Here is a 19,811-nt window from a genome sequence, read left to right on the forward strand (position 1 = left end):
TATTATTATTATTATTATTATTAGCCTATTGTTTGATTTGTCTGGTTTATCTGTCAAACCAGACAAACTGCTCACAAGCAGCTCCGAGAAGAGTTGACAGTTTGATTCCCCAGACCAGCAGAGAATTGTTGGTGGATGCACCCTTGAGCAAGGCACCTAACCCCCATTTTCTACCCGGGCACCTGACATGGCAGCCCACTGCCTCTAGTGTGCACTGTTTGGTGTGTTCCTGCATGTTGAGCTAGTGATGGGTTAACCCAGTGGTTTCCAACCTTTTTTGGCTAGTGATTCCATTTTAACATCACACATTTCTGGCGACCCCAGACATTCAAAACGAAGACATTTTTTTGCTAAAATTAATTTATTTTTGATCATGTAACAGTTTGCTATACTACGTTGCAAATAAATGTTAATTTTAGATGACATTTGGGCTATATAATGTATCTAATGCATCTTTTTGGTGTCTGCTTCTCAGTTTCTCTTGGAGATGTCTGAGTGCGGCCAGGGAGGCAAAAAATCTGACATTTTCTGACTGCGACTGCGCATGGTCACATGATCAGGTCAATCAAGGTATGCCCTCTCAGATATTATATCCGGCATTTTATTTGATCTTGATTTTTATTAGTAAAAGTGTGTGTTGTTTTAATTATAATAAAATAAACATTAATCATTAAAAAATATATTTTATTAATATTTTTTAATTTCTTTTTTTTATCAATTACTAGAAATTTCAGGCGACCCCATTCGAATTCCAGGGGACCCCACCTGGGGTCCTGACCCTAAGGCTGAAAAACACTGGGTTAACCCTTTATAGGGCCCTCATATAAATACTCTGTAATTCTACATTTCAGCCTTAGTGTGTTATTGGAGTACAGAACAAGACTTTATTACCCCGCCTCCCAAAGGGAAGGCAAGGGGTATCATTTTTGGTTTGGTTTCTTTGTTTCTTTGTTTACACTTTAGCAGCAAAACTATTGGTTCAATTCATACCAGATTGGGTTCATAGATTGCCAGTGACCCAGAATAGATGTCATTACATTTTGGGAAAGGTAGGTCAAAGGGGTGAGGTAAGGGGCGGGGTTTGTTGTGCCTGGTACCACTTGTTACTTTTGTGAAATTTTGCAAAAACTTTAATTGTTATGTAAAATATCAAGGTCAGTGAAGGTACCATATTTGGTTCCTTACCTGTAAGTGGCAAAAAAATAAATAAAAAATCTAAAGGGTATATATAAAATATACACGAAAAACACATGTAAGGTGAAAAGAACATGTACTTTAGAACATTACTTTTCTAACATTAGACCAACATAAGTGCTGTTTCAGACCCCTGTCCACATCCACATTCTCCCTTTGAACATCATTCCTTACATTAGTACCATTACTTCATGGTACCTAACAAAGCAGGTCCACTCACTGTTCATGCAGAGGTGGACCTTACAGACCCTGTAGACCACATTGGACCTGAGATTGTTGACTCACTGTCTTCACTGGAACTGTTGCTGTCACTGTTTTGTAATGTATGTGGAAAAGACCAAAAACAGTTACTTTCCAGATAAAGGGTTAAAAGTGCGTGTTGCATGATCTGTATGTACAATATATACAGACCAAAAAAAAAAAAAAAAACCTAATTCCAAACAATAGGTGTTCAATGTCCTCCTGACATAGCTTCAGCCTACACTTTTATTTTACATAACAAATGCCTGATGGGTTTATTTTGTGCAAAATGATACAGTATTATTTCCTTACCTTCATAACTGCATGAGAAATCTGTTGTTAGTGTGTACAACTGAGTGGAAATAATAGAAAAGCTAAAAGTATTCTAACAAAAACAGGGGGCTTTGGCAAACTTCTGAAATATGATTGTGTTGTTTGCTTATTTACTCTGACACTGTCCACAAATGATTTATGTGTAGCCTTAAAAACATGCATACAATGGGTAACAAACTCTATTACAAGTGAAATTTATTGCATGAGAAGCTGAGGGGCTTCTCTGGGAAGATTTAAGGGTTGTTTAGCTATTCGGTATTGCCTATTTGAACCAATTCAAAGCACTCTGTGTTTACACGGGGGGGCTTCCTCTTCCTCTGTTGGTCTGATTGGGCGTCTCTAGAGCACAACCCTTGGGGACTAAGCAGGGACAGACAGGGGAGTGGTAATGAGAGTGACACAGACAGACTGGCAGACATGCATGAATGTATGGTCACACCCGTCAGTAAAAAAAAACTAAAATAGAATCAAAGGGGTTCAACTTTAATAATGACTTATTCATACATTCATGCAGATGTAATGTATATTGATATAATAACAGGCAAAGTGTAGTTCAGATGGTGTTAACTCAGTGTTTTTCAACCTTGGGGTCGAGACTCCATGTGGGGTCGCCTGGAATTTCTAGTAATTGATAAAAATAATAATAATTTAAAAAAAAAACAACTTACTAATAAAACATATAGGGTGAGTTGAGAGAGACAATCCCAATAAATAAAAGACATGACAAACTGTGAAGCTGAAACCGAAGCACTGTGGTTCTGTTTGTCTTTCAAATGTTCATCGTGGTCAGTTTCAGATGCCGCAGCTCTTTAATAATTCATAGTTTGAGTTCTTGTTTTTTCAGTATTAATTGTCAGCCTTGTAAATACAAGCTGGACTGACTGTACATATCCTGACCAAGGAAAAGAAAATTCTCACTTTGTGCTGTAATCTACACCTGGCTTTTCTGCCTCCGTCCAGAATAATATACATTATATAGACTAAATATTATCTAAAATTAACATTTAGTTGTGAACGTAGTATAGCAAACTGTTACATCATCAAAAACAAATTAATTTTAGCAAAAAAAAAAAAGTCTTCCTTTTGAACGTCTGGGGTTGCCAGAACTTTGTGACGTTAAAATGGGGTCATGAGCCAAAAAAGGTTGGGAACCACTGTGTTAACTGATCCACTGTTTAACAATACCTCATTACCAACATATATTATGAGTTCATTTGCTTAAAATCAGCAATTTGGACAAGACATCTTTAACTAAAATATCTGCACCATTGCTGATCTGGACTCTAAAAGTATCATTATTTGACAGAACAAATGGGACCTGAATTACTACCTAAGTATAATACTAATACTGTACCTAATGTTGTTTTTTTTCTGCTTTATTAGTGTATTCTATTTGTTATTTTTTGCTTTTATCTCTTCACACTTACTTTCCTTTTTTGCTTGTGTTTTTTCCAAGAGTGACTATTATGACCAAGTAACTTCCCTTGTGGATCAATAAAGTTTGTCTAAGTTTAAGTTTAAGTTTAAGTCTTTCTTGTACTCCTCACATTTAACAGAAATTAATATCTGTATTCCTTTACATGAAAAAAAAAAAACAAAAAAAAAACTTTAAATGAATTTGAGCCAATTCTCAATTCTGTCCACCTTAATGGATGGTTACAATGGGGTGTAACACAGAAAAGATCCCCTGGTGTTTCCATATAAACAAGAAAAAAAAGAAAATTATGTAAAAGATAAAACAAGACAAAACACACAAGAAACAGAGAATTGACAACTGATAAAAGACACAGCAATGGTGCAAGTCCTGTTGCTGAACACTGCATTGGAGAAATTAATACACTGGATAAAATCAAAATCTTGCCAAGTGTATTTTTCTCATTTCTAGCCAAAATATCTCATCACACTTAAAATAAGACGTAATCACCTAAAGAGTAACTTTTCAGTGAGATACAGATCTTCAAAAGTCTTATTTCAAGAAATCTTACCAAGATAATGTTCACTTGTTCTGTTGGCAGATTTTTTTTGCTTCATCCAAGCAATATCTTTAATTTTTTTTTTTTTTACTTCTTTTTAGAGGGGCATTTTTTCCCACTGTATAGTTTTTGTTATTGTGTTGTATTTAATTTAAGAGTTTCGGTGTATTAGATTGACTTAACTTTCTATATAATATTCTTCAGAGGGTTTCTTTTATGTACCCTTTATCCTTTATACTAGGAATACATTTACTTTTACACTCTTAGTTTAGTTTATTAATTTACTGTATCGTGGACAATCCCAATTAATGAACTGTATCAATACCAGTAAAAAGGGGCAGGTTTAGCCAACATGGTTAGTATCCTGCTGTAGCCCCCGGCCTGATGACAATAGGCACCCTAAAAAAACAATACATTACAGCGCATAAAAAAAAACAGAGTTAAGACAGCTAAGAGAAAAGATAAATCAATAAAGATAAGAAAGATAAAAGAGAACAGTGAAGCATCAGTACAATCATACAGAGACAGCACATATAATCCAAACATACAAAAGCAGCACAAACAATACAGGGTGTATAAAAAAAAACAAAAAACAAAACTATACATTTTGAAAAATTACCCCCAGTTCCACATTTGATCATTTTTGGAATTTTCTTTTATGGTTGTCAGTAGGAAGGGGATGGGTGGATATTTGTCCAAATTTACAGACCCAGGTTTTCATGCATGAGTGAGCAGGGGCAAATTGCGCAATCCAAGTTAAAACTGGTTTGCGCGAAGTAGCGGTGGGATTTAAATCCAATCAAAGGTCATGGGAGGGGACAATGGGCATCCATCTTGTTTTCCACAAAATTGCCAGGTTACAGCAACTTGTATAGGCCTGAAAATGTCACTGAGGACAGGCCAAGTTAGGGTTAGGGTTAACCACATTTTCAGGCCTAAACAAGTTGAATTAACTTTGAAAGGCAGGAACAGCTACTATGGGTAAAGAAATGAAACTGACATGGTGGCCGAAGTGTTAATGCTGTAACCTGGACATTTTGTGGAAAACAAGATGGATGCCCATTGTCCCCTCCCATGACCTTTGATTGGATTTAAATCCCACCGCTACTTTGCGCAATCCAGTTTTAATTTGGATTGTGCAATTTGCCCCTTCTCACTCATGCATGAAAACCTGGGTCTGTAAATTTCAACAAATACCCACCAATCCCCTACCTACCGACATCCATAAAAGAAAATTCCAAAAATTATCAAATGCGGAACTGGGGGTAATTTTTCAAATTGATTTTTTTTTTTTTTTGGTACACCTTGTATAATCACACACAATACATCAGCACAGAACCGCAGACAGAGATGTAAACAGACATCACATATGGACAGACAGCATCCATGATCATGACACAAACACGACACTTACTTGAGTAAATTAGTCAAATCAGTTCTTACGCTTTTCCTTTTTACACAGAAATCTGTACGGTGAGCACATTTGCTAACTCTGTACTATATGAGTGTAATGCGAGTGTGCCAGCATCCCAGGTTAATCTGACCATGACTGACCACAGCCTTGTAGCCACAGAGAATCAAAACTTAAAAGATGAAGTTCCCTAAAAACACCAGTGTATTTATATTCACCTGCACACACAAGAGCCCCATCCTCCTTACCGCTACACTAACCGCACTGATCCTCCAGAAACCGGCCATGCAATGTCAGAAGGGAAGTAATACACATCTACTGCCTCCTGTTTCAGCCTCTCTGGATACGGTATCACCAGCCTTGATGCCATGTTTCTGCCCAGCCATGAGACTCTGTGGTTTGTGCCCACATCCCCAACACACAGCCCTGATTCAGCATAACGAGTACAGACACAGTGGAACTAATGCCCTGCTTTGAGCTCAGTGCAAATCTGGATTTATATCGCAACAGAACCCTGACAAAAAGACAGACAGAGCCATTCTACTCAAAAATGTGCAGGTATGTACACATATAGCCCCCCCCCACCACCACCTCCTCCCTCACCGGCACACTGAATAGGCCTCATTCAGACTTACCAGCATGCTTGGCAGCCACAGCTGTGTCTGAATCTTCTTAGTGCTACTGATGGGCTGAGATGAGCTAAAGTAGTAAGCCTGTCTTCATTTACACAGAGAAGTAAGCCAGCCTGTCATAAAAGTGGTCAACATATGCTGTGGGAGACAGCTGCTCCGGTCCTGTCTTTTTGTCCGTTTGGGTTGCAAACTTCCATGGAACGGCCAATTTAGACCATTAGAGGATGTGTGTGTATGCGCGACTGGGTTTGGGAGGGTGTGGGTTGGGGGAATGAACACTAAGCCTCGAGCCACTCGACACTGGAGGTTTTTCTCCCTCCCTTGACCACTCATAATTACACACATGCAGACTAGACTTTTTGGACTTGCTCCAGGCGGTGGGGGTCTTCGCTTGACTTGCATGACATCAAAGACCGTTTTATCCCCTGGCTTTACTTGACGTCAAATCCCCTCGAGTATTCGCCACTCCTGAAGTTGTTGCCCATGTTTTAGGAATGGGATTTTCCTACACAAACATATTTTGGTTTGGCAGAAAATGCTGCTCTTTGCATCCCAATTTCTTCTCTCTTCTGTCATGCTAAACATATATAGGGAAAAGCAAGCTCATGCGGAAAATACAGAACCTACAATTTGAACAAAAAGCACACGCCGTTTCATCTTACTCAGAAATAGAGATACCAGATCTTTTTTAAAGCTTCAAATACACGTTGCAAAGATTGTTTCCAATTGCTCTTTAAAGAGATTTAGTGGGCTTTAGATTTCCTACTTAAGTTGTCACTGGTCCTTTCTGTCTTACCAACAGCAGATTAAGATACACTACCCACACTGACACATAAACTTGCTCTGGGGCGATAAAGAGGGGTTTGCCAGTTGTTAAAATATGGCATTGTGTCCCAGTTCTATACAGCACTCTACATCATTACTATTATTGTAAACACACTATAGGTGTGTGTGTGTGTGTGTGTGTGTGTGTGTGTGTGTGTGTGTGTGTGTACATTGGAAGTATTTGGTTTTTATACTGGTATAAATGAAAACGGGCTTACACATTTTCTACATACTGGAAAATTAAAGCTTTCAAGTTTGCAAATCAAATAAATGTTATGACCTACTACATTATGTTTTTTATCTTTCATGGTGAAGTAAGGCCATCCTGTCATTATCTCTAAACTTACTCTTTGAAATAGAAACATCTGCTGTAAAAGAGCCAGTGGTTTTATTATCAGGTACTCTGAATCCAGCATAGTTAAAAGCTATCATGTTCTGTTTTATCTGACCATACTCTGGTGATTCATGGACAGGACCAGAGGGGGCTGTGTAGCAGCTGGCTTGTTCCATCATTTATCTTCTAAATTAAACTCTTATATCATATACCGTGGGTTCCTGATAATACACCTATCACATGGATAGGACTAATGCTTGAGTTCTCATGCTGCCAAGTCACCATTCAGTGTCCAGCAAAGCCAAAGGCAGCTGTTGAGAGCAGGCATCCCGGGAATGTGACAAACAGGAGAAAGGCAAGTGGCAGTTGGGTTTTCTTCAAACTCCAACTACAAACACGCACACACACAGAGGGGCTCTTTGGCACACAGGTCTTTCTGTGGCCACACAGGTTAATGAACATCTGCTGCTCTGCATGTCAGACAACAGTTGAAGAGTGGCTACATGTTACCACTGTCCTGACAAACCTCTGTTCTAACAAACACATTTACATGTGATTCAGTGGGGATAAGAAGATTTCAAAGTCACATTGGATTTTGCAGTGTTGTGTCCAACTGACAGCAACACTCATTTTCTGGCAGCTGACTATTATGACATGCTAAACACACTGGGATATACAACAGAGATGCAAGAGTGTTCACTTTTACCACTCAATCCAGATCAAATAAATCACTGGTACACACAACTCCACTGACTATCTTAAACTCATCTTATAAGGCTGCAAGCCTCACTTTAAAAAGACTTATAAAATAACAAAGACTGTGAACATACCCTGTTTTTGTGGAGCCGAAAGCAGTCCATATCCTCAGATCCTACTCCAAATCCTGAACATTACAGCCATGAAATCAAAACTCCAGCGGCACTGAAAGTGTCTGCAGAGCTGGCTGAGCCAGCATACAGTATCCTACCACATCCTGTATTTCCACACACATACACACTCTCTCACACACACACTGCTGTTCCAATGTCAAGACTGAGGGAAAAGCAGTTGAAACTCAGTCTATGAAAGAGACGGTTATGCTAATTTAGCTTTAGTGGATTAGCAGGAAAATAAAAGTGCCTCCTTTTTTTCCATCAGGAAACTTTGCCCTCATATGAGAAAAGAGGAAAAAGATGTGTGTGTGTGTGTGTGTGTGTGTGTGTGTGTGTACATGCGCATAAGTGGGTGTTCTATAGTGGGACGGGGGGCAGCTGTTACGTCTCAAAAAACACTTGTGTGGTTGTTACCTCAGCAACTACACTGTCACAGTTGTGGTAATAAAAGAGGCATTTTCAGAGGTGAAAGAACCCCTAAACTCTCACATTATATACAGTCAAACCCACAAACATATGTTCTTAATATATCCCAAATGAGATCCACACAGGAAATATACCATATAGATGCCAGGACTCTACTGTCACAGGAAAGAGAGGGTTAATGTTCATTGTCTGTTCCAGTTCAATGAGTCAGATGGGAAAAAAGCGTTGAGAAAAAGAATGACAGAGATGGAGAGAACACCAACTAAGACCCAGTGACCCAGAGACAGAAAAACAACAAACACCAAAGGTCAGAGAGAGGAAGAAGTGTGTGTGTGTGTGTGTGTGTACGTGTGTGTGCGTGCGTGCGTAGGTGTGTGTGTGCGTGCGTAGGTGTGTGTGTGTGTGTGTGTGTGTGTCCCCTTACCTCCACAATCTCTGTGCAGGCGTGAGAGACGAGGTCCTGCTTGTGGGGATCTATGACAGCCACCTGGATGAAAGCACTGGGCTTCCTGTCTCTGCCTGAGGCCACCAGATCATTACATGCTACAGAGAGGAAGAGTGGGAAGGAGGAATAGGGAGGGAGAGTGAACCCATGGAAGGAGGAAGAGGATGGACAGAACAGGAGACCAGAGGAAAGCAGGGAGAGGAGGAGAAGAGGACGAAAATCAGGATGAGAGGGGAGATTATCCTACACATAAGCAACACAAATCACACGACACTGGGTCACAAATGGAGCACATGACAATACATGACAGAGAAACACAGTAAATAAAGACAGGAGGAAAAAGAGAAGAACACAGCTAAAGCACGGCTGTACACTGACTTTTTTAGGTGGTAGTGCTGGTGCTAGCAAGTAAAAATTTTAGTAGCACAAAGAAAACTCAGTAGCACACACAGTTGGACAGTTAGTTAACGTGTTTATCGGCTAAATTAATTTGATACTGATCAGAATTTCTAACAATGTTGGACAACAATTAAACTGATTTTTTAACCTTTATTTGGATGAATTTAAACATTTTTAAATATGAAAAATCAACAGTACAATATTTTCAATGTGCATCATTGAACAGTCTGTGTTGGTCTGAATTAGATACGGCTTATTGACCAGAAACTATTCTAATCAGTCCCATAATTCAAAATACATTTTACTCAACAAACATGTATAAAGTTCCATTCGACTAAATAATTTGTTTCACTGTGCTTGAAAACTTTGGGGCTTATACTGTTCAAAAGGGAGAGAGATGCACATCGCTCGCAAATTCAATCAGACAGATGCCCCTGGTGTGCCGATAAGGGGGGTAAACATGATAAATTCATGGGGTCCAGCATTTGTGGAGGGTCATACAGCAGTGGAGGGGGTCCAGAGGATACAGGCTAGAAGTTGTGAAAATTTCATGTAAGATCCGCTGTATAAGAGATGCATAGAAGTCAGGAGTCCAGACCTTGAAAGTATGTTAAGTTTCAGTTTCGTTTTTGCGCTAGTCTAAGTGGCGTACCCCCCACATACAGTGACATCGTTGTCATGACACATTAAGGTAGAAACTACAGAAAAATACTAGGGAGGCACTGATACCACTTTTTTCCAGACCGAGTACGAGTACTTACATTTGAGTACTTGCCGATACCGAGTACCGATACGAGTATTTAATAATCCCATTCCAGTTCTTAGTTCCTTTTGTAAATGTGCTTTATTGTCGTTGTCATTAGTCTGACTGGAACAAAGTGCTGCTACTGACGTTTAATGTGTTGGAATGAGCATTTCTCAATTAATCCACCAGGGGGCACCGCTCTGAATTAACCATACTGGACAAATACCACGAAGAAGAGGAAAGTTTTTTGAGAAGAAGAAGAAGAAAGTCAGTAATAACAAACATGGAGACGACAGAGGAAGCACTACTGTGATACTAATATTGCAGCGTTTTCACTGGTAAGGTTTAACAGCTTTGCTTCAGCAGGTACAGAAAAGAAAAATGAGCCATAAGTTTTGTTTTCACTTCCGCTGGCGGAGGTCTGCACCGCTCTGTACCCCCAGCCCAGCCCTGGGTATTTTCATAAATCTGTCAGTAGTTTTTCTCTAACTCACACAGACGCTCTTTGAGCAGATCCTCTACCTCCACAGTTCCCGCTGGTATTCTCCGTTTGGGTACTCATCCGCCAGCACCTGGAAAACGGGTGGAATGTACGCAGAGGACGGACAGAACGCTGCGTCCGTATCTGTCTGTGTCTTTAACGTTACTTGCAGTCAGCGTTACTTTTATCACCATCATTTATTTTGAAAAATCTCCACACATTATTCCAGCGCCACGTACCTGCTGCACTGAACTGGGAATGTCAAACGGCTGTAAGTGGTATCGGTGCATTTGTATCGGATATCTTTTCCGAGTACGAATACGAGTAAACACACTGAGTATCAGAGCCGATGCCTGATACTGGTATCGGATCGGTGCATCCCTAAAAAATACCTCTTCATTTTGCTTGAGGCTTCTTCTTATGCTTAGTTGTAATGTAAAAAATGATACAAATGTCGCAGTTTCCCAGCACACATCAGCGAGGGCGGGAACGTTTACCTGGAAAAGTAGTTCTTTTGTATTCGGATTGAGAAGGACAGTACACACTTAGGACTACAACTCCTATTAAGCATTGTTCCTACAACTGACCAAAAGGACAAAAGACACTAATATAGCCTAGTTTTCCCATCATTTTAGACATGATACCAGCACGACTCCTTTGCACTTGTGCTTGTGGATGCATATTTCTCTTCGCACTGAATGATTTTTAGTAGCAAATGCGATGGAAATTGTGGCACTGTACAGCCCTGTAAAGTAGAGGAGTTCAAATAAAAGACAAAGGAGTTGAAATCTTTGCTCTCCTCTGCTTTGCAAAGAGGACGGCAAAATACAATAAAACCTTTAAAAATAAATAACATCCATATACAGTGAACTATAAAATCGTTGCCTCTGCAGCTGATTAAAATGGCAGCCCTTTACCTTTGGCTGTGAGACATCATTTTATTACACTTTCATTTCAAACAACAAAAGCAGCCTGTCATTTAGTCCCACTAGCTTCAAGGACAGCAGGGCTTTGCATCCCACTATTCCTTTACAAGAAGCCAACAGTTCCTGGGTACAGAAAGTCCTAACAAGACAGCACTCTGTGAACCCATCACCACTAAACTGACGCATCTGTCCTTGATAAACTCTGCTGTATCTGTCTGATAAAGTTAGATACAGCTGTGCTAGTACACTTACGGGAAGAAGTCAAGAAAGCAAAACAAAAAAACTGACAGTACTCTGGTTTTTGTAATTCTTTTTGTTTGTTTGTTGTTTTTTGGGGGGGGTTTGTGTGTTGTTTGTTTTTGTTGCTGTTTTTTTCATTTATTTATTTATTTATTTTACATTAGATTTTCATATTTTTATTGATGTATTTTCTTATAACCATATCCTGTGGTATCCCTGTAAAATGTTTAATGGGTGAAAAGAAAGAAAAAATAATAAAAAGTGAATCACACACCAAAAAAAGAAAGCAAAACAACTAAACTGACAGTACTCTATGGTTTTTGTAATTCCTTTTGTTTGTTTGTTTGTTTTGTTGAATTTGTGGGCTTTTTTGTTGTCCCTAACATCGAACTGAAATTTCGTTTGCTGTACTGTATATTGTACTGTGCTGTCAAATGACAAATTTATTCTATTCTATTTTTGTTTGTTGTTTTTTGTTGAATTTGTGTTTTTTTTTTTCTGTTGCTGTTTTTTCTTGTTTGTTTGTTTGTTTTTTTTGCCTTTGACTTACATATTTTTTATTGATGTACGTTCTTATAACCATATCCTGTTGTATCACTGTGAAATGTTTAATGGGTGAAAAGAAAGAAAAAATAATAAAAAGTGAATCACACACCAAAAAAAGAAAGCAAAACAACAAAACTGACAGTACTCTATGGTTTTTGGAATTCTGTTTGTTTGTGCTGTTTTTTCTTGTTTTTTTTTTTTTTTTTACATTTGATTTTCAGATGTTTATTGATGTATTTTCTTATAACCATATCCTGTTGTATCACTGTAAAATGTTTAATGGGTGAAAAGAAAGAAAAAACAATAAAAAGAGAATCACGCACCAAAAAAAAGAAAGCAAAACAACAAAACTGACAGTACTCTATGGTTTTTGTAATTCTTTTTGTTTGTTTGTTGTTTTTTGGGGGGGGTTTGTGTGTTGTTTGTTTTTGTTGCTGTTTTATTTATTTATTTATTTTACATTAGATTTTCATATTTTTATTGATATATTTTCTTATAACCATATCCTGTGGTATCCCTGTAAAATGTTTAATGGGTGAAAAGAAAGAAAAAATAATAAAAAGTGAATCACACACCAAAAAAAGAAAGCAAAACAACAAAACTGACAGTACTCTATGGTTTTTGGAATTCTGTTTGTTTGTGCTGTTTTTTCTTGTTTTTTTTTTTTTTTTTACATTTGATTTTCAGATGTTTATTGATATATTTTCTTATAACCATATCCTGTTGTATCACTGTAAAATGTTTAATGGGTGAAAAGAAAGAAAAAACAATAAAAAGAGAATCACGCACCAAAAAAAGAAAGCAAAACAACAAAACTGACAGTACTCTATGGTTTTTGTAATTCTTTTTGTTTGTTTGTTGTTTTTTGGGGGGGGTTTGTGTGTTGTTTGTTTTTGTTGCTGTTTTATTTATTTATTTATTTTACATTAGATTTTCATATTTTTATTGATATATTTTCTTATAACCATATCCTGTGGTATCCCTGTAAAATGTTTAATGGGTGAAAAGAAAGAAAAAATAATAAAAAGTGAATCACACACCAAAAAAGAAAGCAAAACAACAAAACTGACAGTACTCTATGGTTTTTGGAATTCTGTTTGTTTGTGCTGTTTTTTCTTGTTTTTTTTTTTTTTTTACATTTGATTTTCAGATGTTTATTGATATATTTTCTTATAACCATATCCTGTTGTATCACTGTAAAATGTTTAATGGGTGAAAAGAAAGAAAAAACAATAAAAAGAGAATCACGCACCAAAAAAAAGAAAGCAAAACAACAAAACTGACAGTACTCTATGGTTTTTGGAATTCTTTTTGTTTGTTTTTTTTGTGGAATTTGTGGGGGAGGGGTTTGTTGCTGTTTTTTTTTTTTAACATTTGATTGACATATTTTTATTGATATATTTTCTTATAACTGTATTGTGTTGTATCACTGTAAAATGTTTAGTGGGTGAAAAGAAAGAAAAAACACTAAAAAATGAATCACACAAAAAAAAAGCAAAACAACACAACTGGCAGTACTCTATGGTTATTGTCTTTCTTTTTGTTTGTTTGTTTTTTTTGGTTGAATTTGTGTTTTTTATTGCTGTTTTTTTGTTTGTTTGTTTGTTTTTTTACATTAGATTTTCATATTTTTATTGATATATTTTCTTATAACCATATCCTGTTGTATCACTGTGAAATGTTTAATGGGTGAAAAGAAAGAAAAAACAATAAAAAGTGAATCACACACCAAAAAAAGAAAGCAAAACAACAAAACTGACAGTACTCTATGGTTTTTGTAATTCTTTTTGTTTGTTTGTTTTGTTGAATTTGTGGGCTTTTTTGTTGTCCCTAACATCGAACCGAAATTTCGTTTGCTGTACTGTATATTGTACTGTGCTGTCGAATGACAAATAAATTTATTCTATTCTATTCTATGTTTGTTGTTTTTGTTGAATTTGTTGTTTGCTGTTTTTTCTTGGGGTGTTTTTACATTTGATTTTCATATTTTTATTGATATATTTTCTTATAATCATATCCTGTTGTATCACTGTAAAATGTTTAATGGGTGAAAAGAAAGAAAAAAACAATAAAAAATGAATCACACACACTCACTAAAAAGAAAGCCAAACAACAAAACTGACAGTACTCTATGGTTTTTGGAATTCTTTTTGTTTGTGTGTTTTGTTGAATTTGTGGGCTTTTTTGTTGTCCCTAACATCGAACTGAAATTTCGTTTGCTGTACTGTACATTGTACTGTGCTGTCAAATGACAAATAAATTTATTCTATTCTATTCCATGTTTGTTTGTTGTTTTTGTTGAATTTGTTGTTTGCTGTTTTTTCTTGGTTTTTTCTTACATTTGATTTTCATATTTTTATTGATATATTTTCTTATAACCATATTCTGTTGTATCACTGTAAAATGTTTAATGGGTGAAAAGAAAGAAAAAACAATAAAAAGTGAATCACAAAAAAAAAAAAAAAAGACAAAGCAAAACAACAGTTGAGTTGTTTTTTCCTTTCAGGACGTGTCATTTGCAATCTTGTGAAGGACAAGATGTTGGTTTCTCTGGTTTCCACAGCTCTAAAATATATACATAGGATGTGATTTGTGTCCACATCTGTTTCACCATTATCCAGCCTGATATTCAGTAAACTACACCATATGGCTCTCAATTTATTCATTAATGAAAATGTGTATACACTTGAGTACAGTAATGACAAATTTGTGTTCAGCATTCTCCTTGGATCTCATCCAAGAGCTGCATTTTATCTAGCCACACAATTCTGGCATATAAACAACAATTGATCTCCTTGCAATGCCTGGTCAATTTCACACATTACTCTGCAAAAAAAAGTCCGGATAATATCACTCAGTGGGTGAAATTCCATTAAAAAAGCAAGGACGGAAGATTGTTTCTTTGTGTGCAGTTCCATCTTCATGGGTTTAAGGTTGATGCTTAAGCAACTGAACAGCAACTGGAGATGAAAGGGATTTCTTATGGGAGGCATTTTAAAGTGAGTAAAGAGCATGAATAAAGTTTGTGAGAGAAATAAAGTTTTCAGAAGCAGGGCAGCAAAGGCTCTGATGTATACAGGCTTTTTTTTTCTATGAGTTTAGGTGTTTCATCTGGGCCTTTCTGTTATGTTAGCGGGAGACCAAAACACTCACAGTGGTGTTTCGCATCCAATAGACCGACTGAACTAGAAACAGTCTGATGGTTAAAGGCTCCACCGACCAGTCAAGCTGTTTACATCTGTCAAAAGCCCTGTGCAGACCTGGTTTTAACCAGTGTTTTTCATGATCTGATCACAAGTGGCCAGCTGCCTACACATACGTCTCAAGTAATCACTCATGATTGAATCTCAAGTCCACATTGTTATAAATGCAAATCATGGGGGATTTTTTGAAGAACCATATAATAACTACAAAAGCACTCTGAAAGCACAGACCTCTACCAAGGCAGATCAGCTGTCACCCCCACCCCCCCACCTCACCCCTCCAAATACTGTGTTGTTGTAAAGGTCATTTCATAAATGTGCATTTTGCTTTTGTGAAGATTGTGCATTCAAAGACAGTGTCATGAAAGGCTGTAAGCAGGGTTCCTGTGGGGTCTTAAACTGTCTTAAAAGTGCTGCATTTACAAATCTGTGTTTAATACCTTAAAAAGTCTTTAAAAGGTATTAAATTTGATTTGGTAGGTCTTAAGCTATGTTGCCATGAACTTGTTTGCTGTATTTGATGCACAAATTATAAGAACCTTAGTCAAGATATTTTTTCCTGAGTGTTTTTATTCCTCTTTAGGCATGACAAAAACAATCTGTGTGTTTACATGACAACTTTTATTCCTGGTTTAATCTGATTAAAGGTTAGATCCTATTTAAGATGCCCATGTAAACACCTTATTCCAGTTGAAAAAGAACAGTTCAGATTAAATTTAAACCCGAATAAAGTCACTGGTTTAATCCCCTTTTAATGCCGATCTAAATTATTCCTGGGACATGTAAACCCTTTATTCCGTTTGGACTTTATTCCTTCCATTCTGCACATGCTCATTGTCTTGTCCTGTCGCGATGACGCACACATTCTGCGCTGGCGGAAGAATATGCAATGCAGTCTAGTCAACCCAAACCGTTCCAGTGGGCTATTCTGATGGGAACTACCAGCCTGAAAAACCCTGAAGGAATAGTTCACCACTTGTTTTTTTATTAATTCATTTGTCATGCACTAATGAGTTCGATAAGTGGCCAAATCAGTTTGTACTGCAGTGCAGCGATTGCCTTGTTCTCGCAGCCCTTCCGTTAGCTTAGCCTAGTTTAGCATAATCACTTCATTCCTCTGGTCAGACGTAGCCAGGCTTTTATAGGTGATTTGTAGTATTGTATGAGTGATTTTGTGAAATTCAGTTCTCCCTAATCATTACTTCAGTCCAGTGGGGTCAATATGATCACAAATTGAGGCTCAAATCATGGCCATGTGACTTACTGCAGTAATAAAATCTTGGGAAATAAAAACTAATGCAAAGCTAAAACGGTAAAGCAAAGCTAATTTAGCGCATGCATCCCTTCCAACAAAAAGATTTTCTAACTTCCGTCAACACAACAGTCCCAAAATTGTATGAGTGCTGTAAGTCGCAGATCTAAAGAAATAATTAGGGAGAATCGGATTTCAGAAAATCACTCACAAAAGACAACAAATCACCGTTAAAAACTGACTACGTGTGACCATGGAAATGCAGTGACTATGCTAAGCTAAGCTAACAGAAGGGCTGCGAGAACAAGGCAACGTGAGCACTGCAGCGCAAACCCTTTTACTCACTTATCTACCTTATTAATACCCCATGTAAACCTGTATTCGGGTTTAACATTTCCATGTAAACAGAAGAGAAATTATTTTAGTTCCGAATTAATTTCTTCTGGAAAAATAAATCGGATTTAAAAAACATCATGTAACCGTACCCACTGTGATTGATTTTTTTTTTTTTTTTAATGAACCCATTTTTTATGTAGTTACAAAAGTGTCTACTCAGCTGGATGCCATGTGTTTAATTTTTGAAAGCAAAGAAACATATTTAAAACGCAATAACAGAAAATGATATGAAAACTATGAAATAAAAACATTTAATGCAGCTAATCTGATGTTTTCTCACATTTATCATACTGTAATACTAGTTATTACTAACTTTGTGGAGATAATATGCAAAAAAAAAAAACTTTTTGTTTAAGAAAACTGTTGATTACAGCCTAATAAAAACTAGCAGTTGATTTACACTCAAACATGTTACTGCAGATCAGGTTTATCAAGAACAGCAAAGTTACAGTAATTGTGTGAACTGCAGTGTATGAGATGGTGCATAAGCATCCACTGTGTTGGCTGATATGGAAGTAAAACAATAAAACCCATGAATATACAAGAGAATAGTTGTAGTATAGCTGTCCACTTTAGTGATCGCTATGCATGAAAGGGTTAAATGTGTCTGTTAAATGTCCAAACTCCAAAGACAGTAACCTTAGTCGACTCACTTCCACTTGTTCCAACCCAACAATTTATACTGAAATTAAGAAAAACTAGAAAAGCACTCAGAGTGCAGACCTCCACCAAGGCCGATCAGGCCCCCATCACCACCAAAATGTATTCATTCGTTTCTTGTCCCAGTATCAACATTTCATGAAAATTTCATCCAAATCCATCTGTAACTTTTTCACTTATCTTGCTAACAAACAAACAAACAGACAAACCCCGATGAAACATAACCTCCTCTGTTCCTTGGCGAAGGTAACAATACTGTGAGCCTGAATGAAAAGACAGCCAATGAATCGGCCAGTGTCGACACAATCCACACAGACATGCACAAAGCTGCATGACATTCACTAACTGAGATAGAGGTAGATTTTTGTCTAACACCACTGAAATACTGATTGTATGTTCAAGGTGACTGTCCTTGGCTTTATTTGATTTTTTTTAAAAAGTACAGCAACACAAACAAAGTTGTCATTAAAGAGCATCTGTCACACTTGTCAGCAACACAGGAAAACAAACCAAAAACTTCCCTTTTCTTTTTTAATCTATGACTTTAATTGATCACAGTCATACTGCAAAGAAGACTGTTGAAGACAAATGACATTTTTATTCACATGTTAAATACACAGGTAAAAATACACTGTGTTTGGAAGAATGTCAGCTTTCTTTAGTGACTATAATGCCATTTAAGAATACATAATGAATCTTTAAGCGGAAAGAACCTCTGCCACCCACCTTTGTGCAATGGGTGCATGACTTACTTTTCTTTTCAAAGTTGGAAAAGATTAAGTTTTCTGTTCGTGGACAAATCAATTTGTTTATTCAACAATGGAATCCTTTTTTTCCTCTACTGTCAACAAGAGCATCCTTTTGGAAGAGAAATTTGTTGTTAGTATACATTATATTAACTCTTAATCAGCCCTGAGAATTGTAAAGAGGAGTTGATAACATTGTTTATCTTGTTGTTTTTTTGTTGTTGTTGCTGTTATGTTTTTTTTTCTCTCTTTTTTGTGTTTAGTGGGTTTGTAAGTGTGTTGTATAATTTTTATTTTTTTTTTGTATTGTGTCTGTGTGGTTCCTTATGTTTAGGTACATGTTTGTGTAAATGTATAATTTAAAATAATAATAATCATAATTAAAAAAAAAAAAAAAAGAAAAAGAATGCAAAACAAAGCTGGAATGCATCCATTTGTGATGCAGAAAACATTTGCTGTGGAAAACCAACATACTTGGGTAAACTGATCCATTATTCAGCTCTGGTGGTCGGTTGTGACATCATAAAGAGTGTTAGTAAGTTTTAACTTAAGATTCAGCAAATGGATCACTTCAATACTCAACATATGCTGAACAGAAAAGGCAATATGTAATGTTAAGTTCCTTCCATTTACTTAAGCTTACATTTATTCACACATTATATACATTTATTTATCATCATCATCATCATCATCATCTCAGCATTAAACCTAAACAGGCATAGATGTATGACTTTACAGCTCACAAGTTGGTCAGCTGATAAAAATCTGACCTTGACTGAATAACACTCATGATAGCATCTCAATGAAGCAGGAAAAGACTGTAATGAATACTGATAAAAAACATATTTAAACCATGTGACATCAATTCTAAAACAGACCTTTGATTGCATTAGACTTAATCACATTTGCAAATCCTCCCAATTTCCTAGGGTATGTCCAGTCATAAGACCATAAGTACTAAAAGTTAATTTTATTCTGTGATACTAAATTGAAAAGTGTTTTATTGAAACCATTAATAAGCGTCTGTATCCTCTTTTGCTGATATATTCAGACTTCTGTCTTGAATCGATAAAAGAGACTGGGATCAGCAGCACTGCCACAGCAGGAGCGCATAAAGGGAGCCATGAAGGGAATAACTGGGTCTGAAATGGTGGTTCTCAATGGTTTTTCTCTTGAGCCCCCCTTTGGAAACCGAAAAATCTCAAGGCCTGCCTCAACCCCAACAACATTGTAGCAGTGGTGCAATTAGAACTTTTATTGAAAGAAACAATACTGTAACAATAATTTTTGCTTTTCCTTAAATAATTTATTGTGCAAATTAAAAATAACTAAGCTTTTTGATTGAACAATACAAAAACTCAACCAGACTGCTCCCTGAGACAATATTTTTCCAAATAAAAATAGGAAATGCACAATTATCTTACAACTAGGGATGGGAATCGATAAGAATTTAACGATTCCGATTCCATTATCAATTTTGCTTATTGATCCAATTCTTTTATCAATTCTCATTGGGTGAGGGAATAAAAGAG

The 19,811-nt window shown here is 36.7% G+C and overlaps 1 protein-coding gene across 3 annotated transcripts in view; it reads right to left on the reverse strand.

The window, feature by feature from the left end:
• Positions 1 to 19,811, reverse strand: part of inpp4b (inositol polyphosphate-4-phosphatase type II B) — a 306,898-nt gene that overhangs the window by 249,717 nt on the left and 37,370 nt on the right. For 2 of the 3 annotated variants that reach the window (XM_030140356.1, XM_030140349.1), the window contains exon 3: positions 8,665 to 8,783. In XM_030140356.1, coding sequence (XP_029996216.1) covers positions 8,665 to 8,783 — 119 coding nt within the window. Of the gene's footprint in view, positions 1 to 5,786; positions 5,987 to 8,664; positions 8,784 to 19,811 lie in introns of those variants that run through there. The other variant, XM_030140365.1, reaches the window with a different exon arrangement.

The sequence above is a fragment of the Sphaeramia orbicularis genome, chromosome 1, assembly GCF_902148855.1.
Source record: "Sphaeramia orbicularis chromosome 1, fSphaOr1.1, whole genome shotgun sequence".
Classification (NCBI taxonomy): Eukaryota; Metazoa; Chordata; class Actinopteri; order Kurtiformes; family Apogonidae; genus Sphaeramia; species Sphaeramia orbicularis.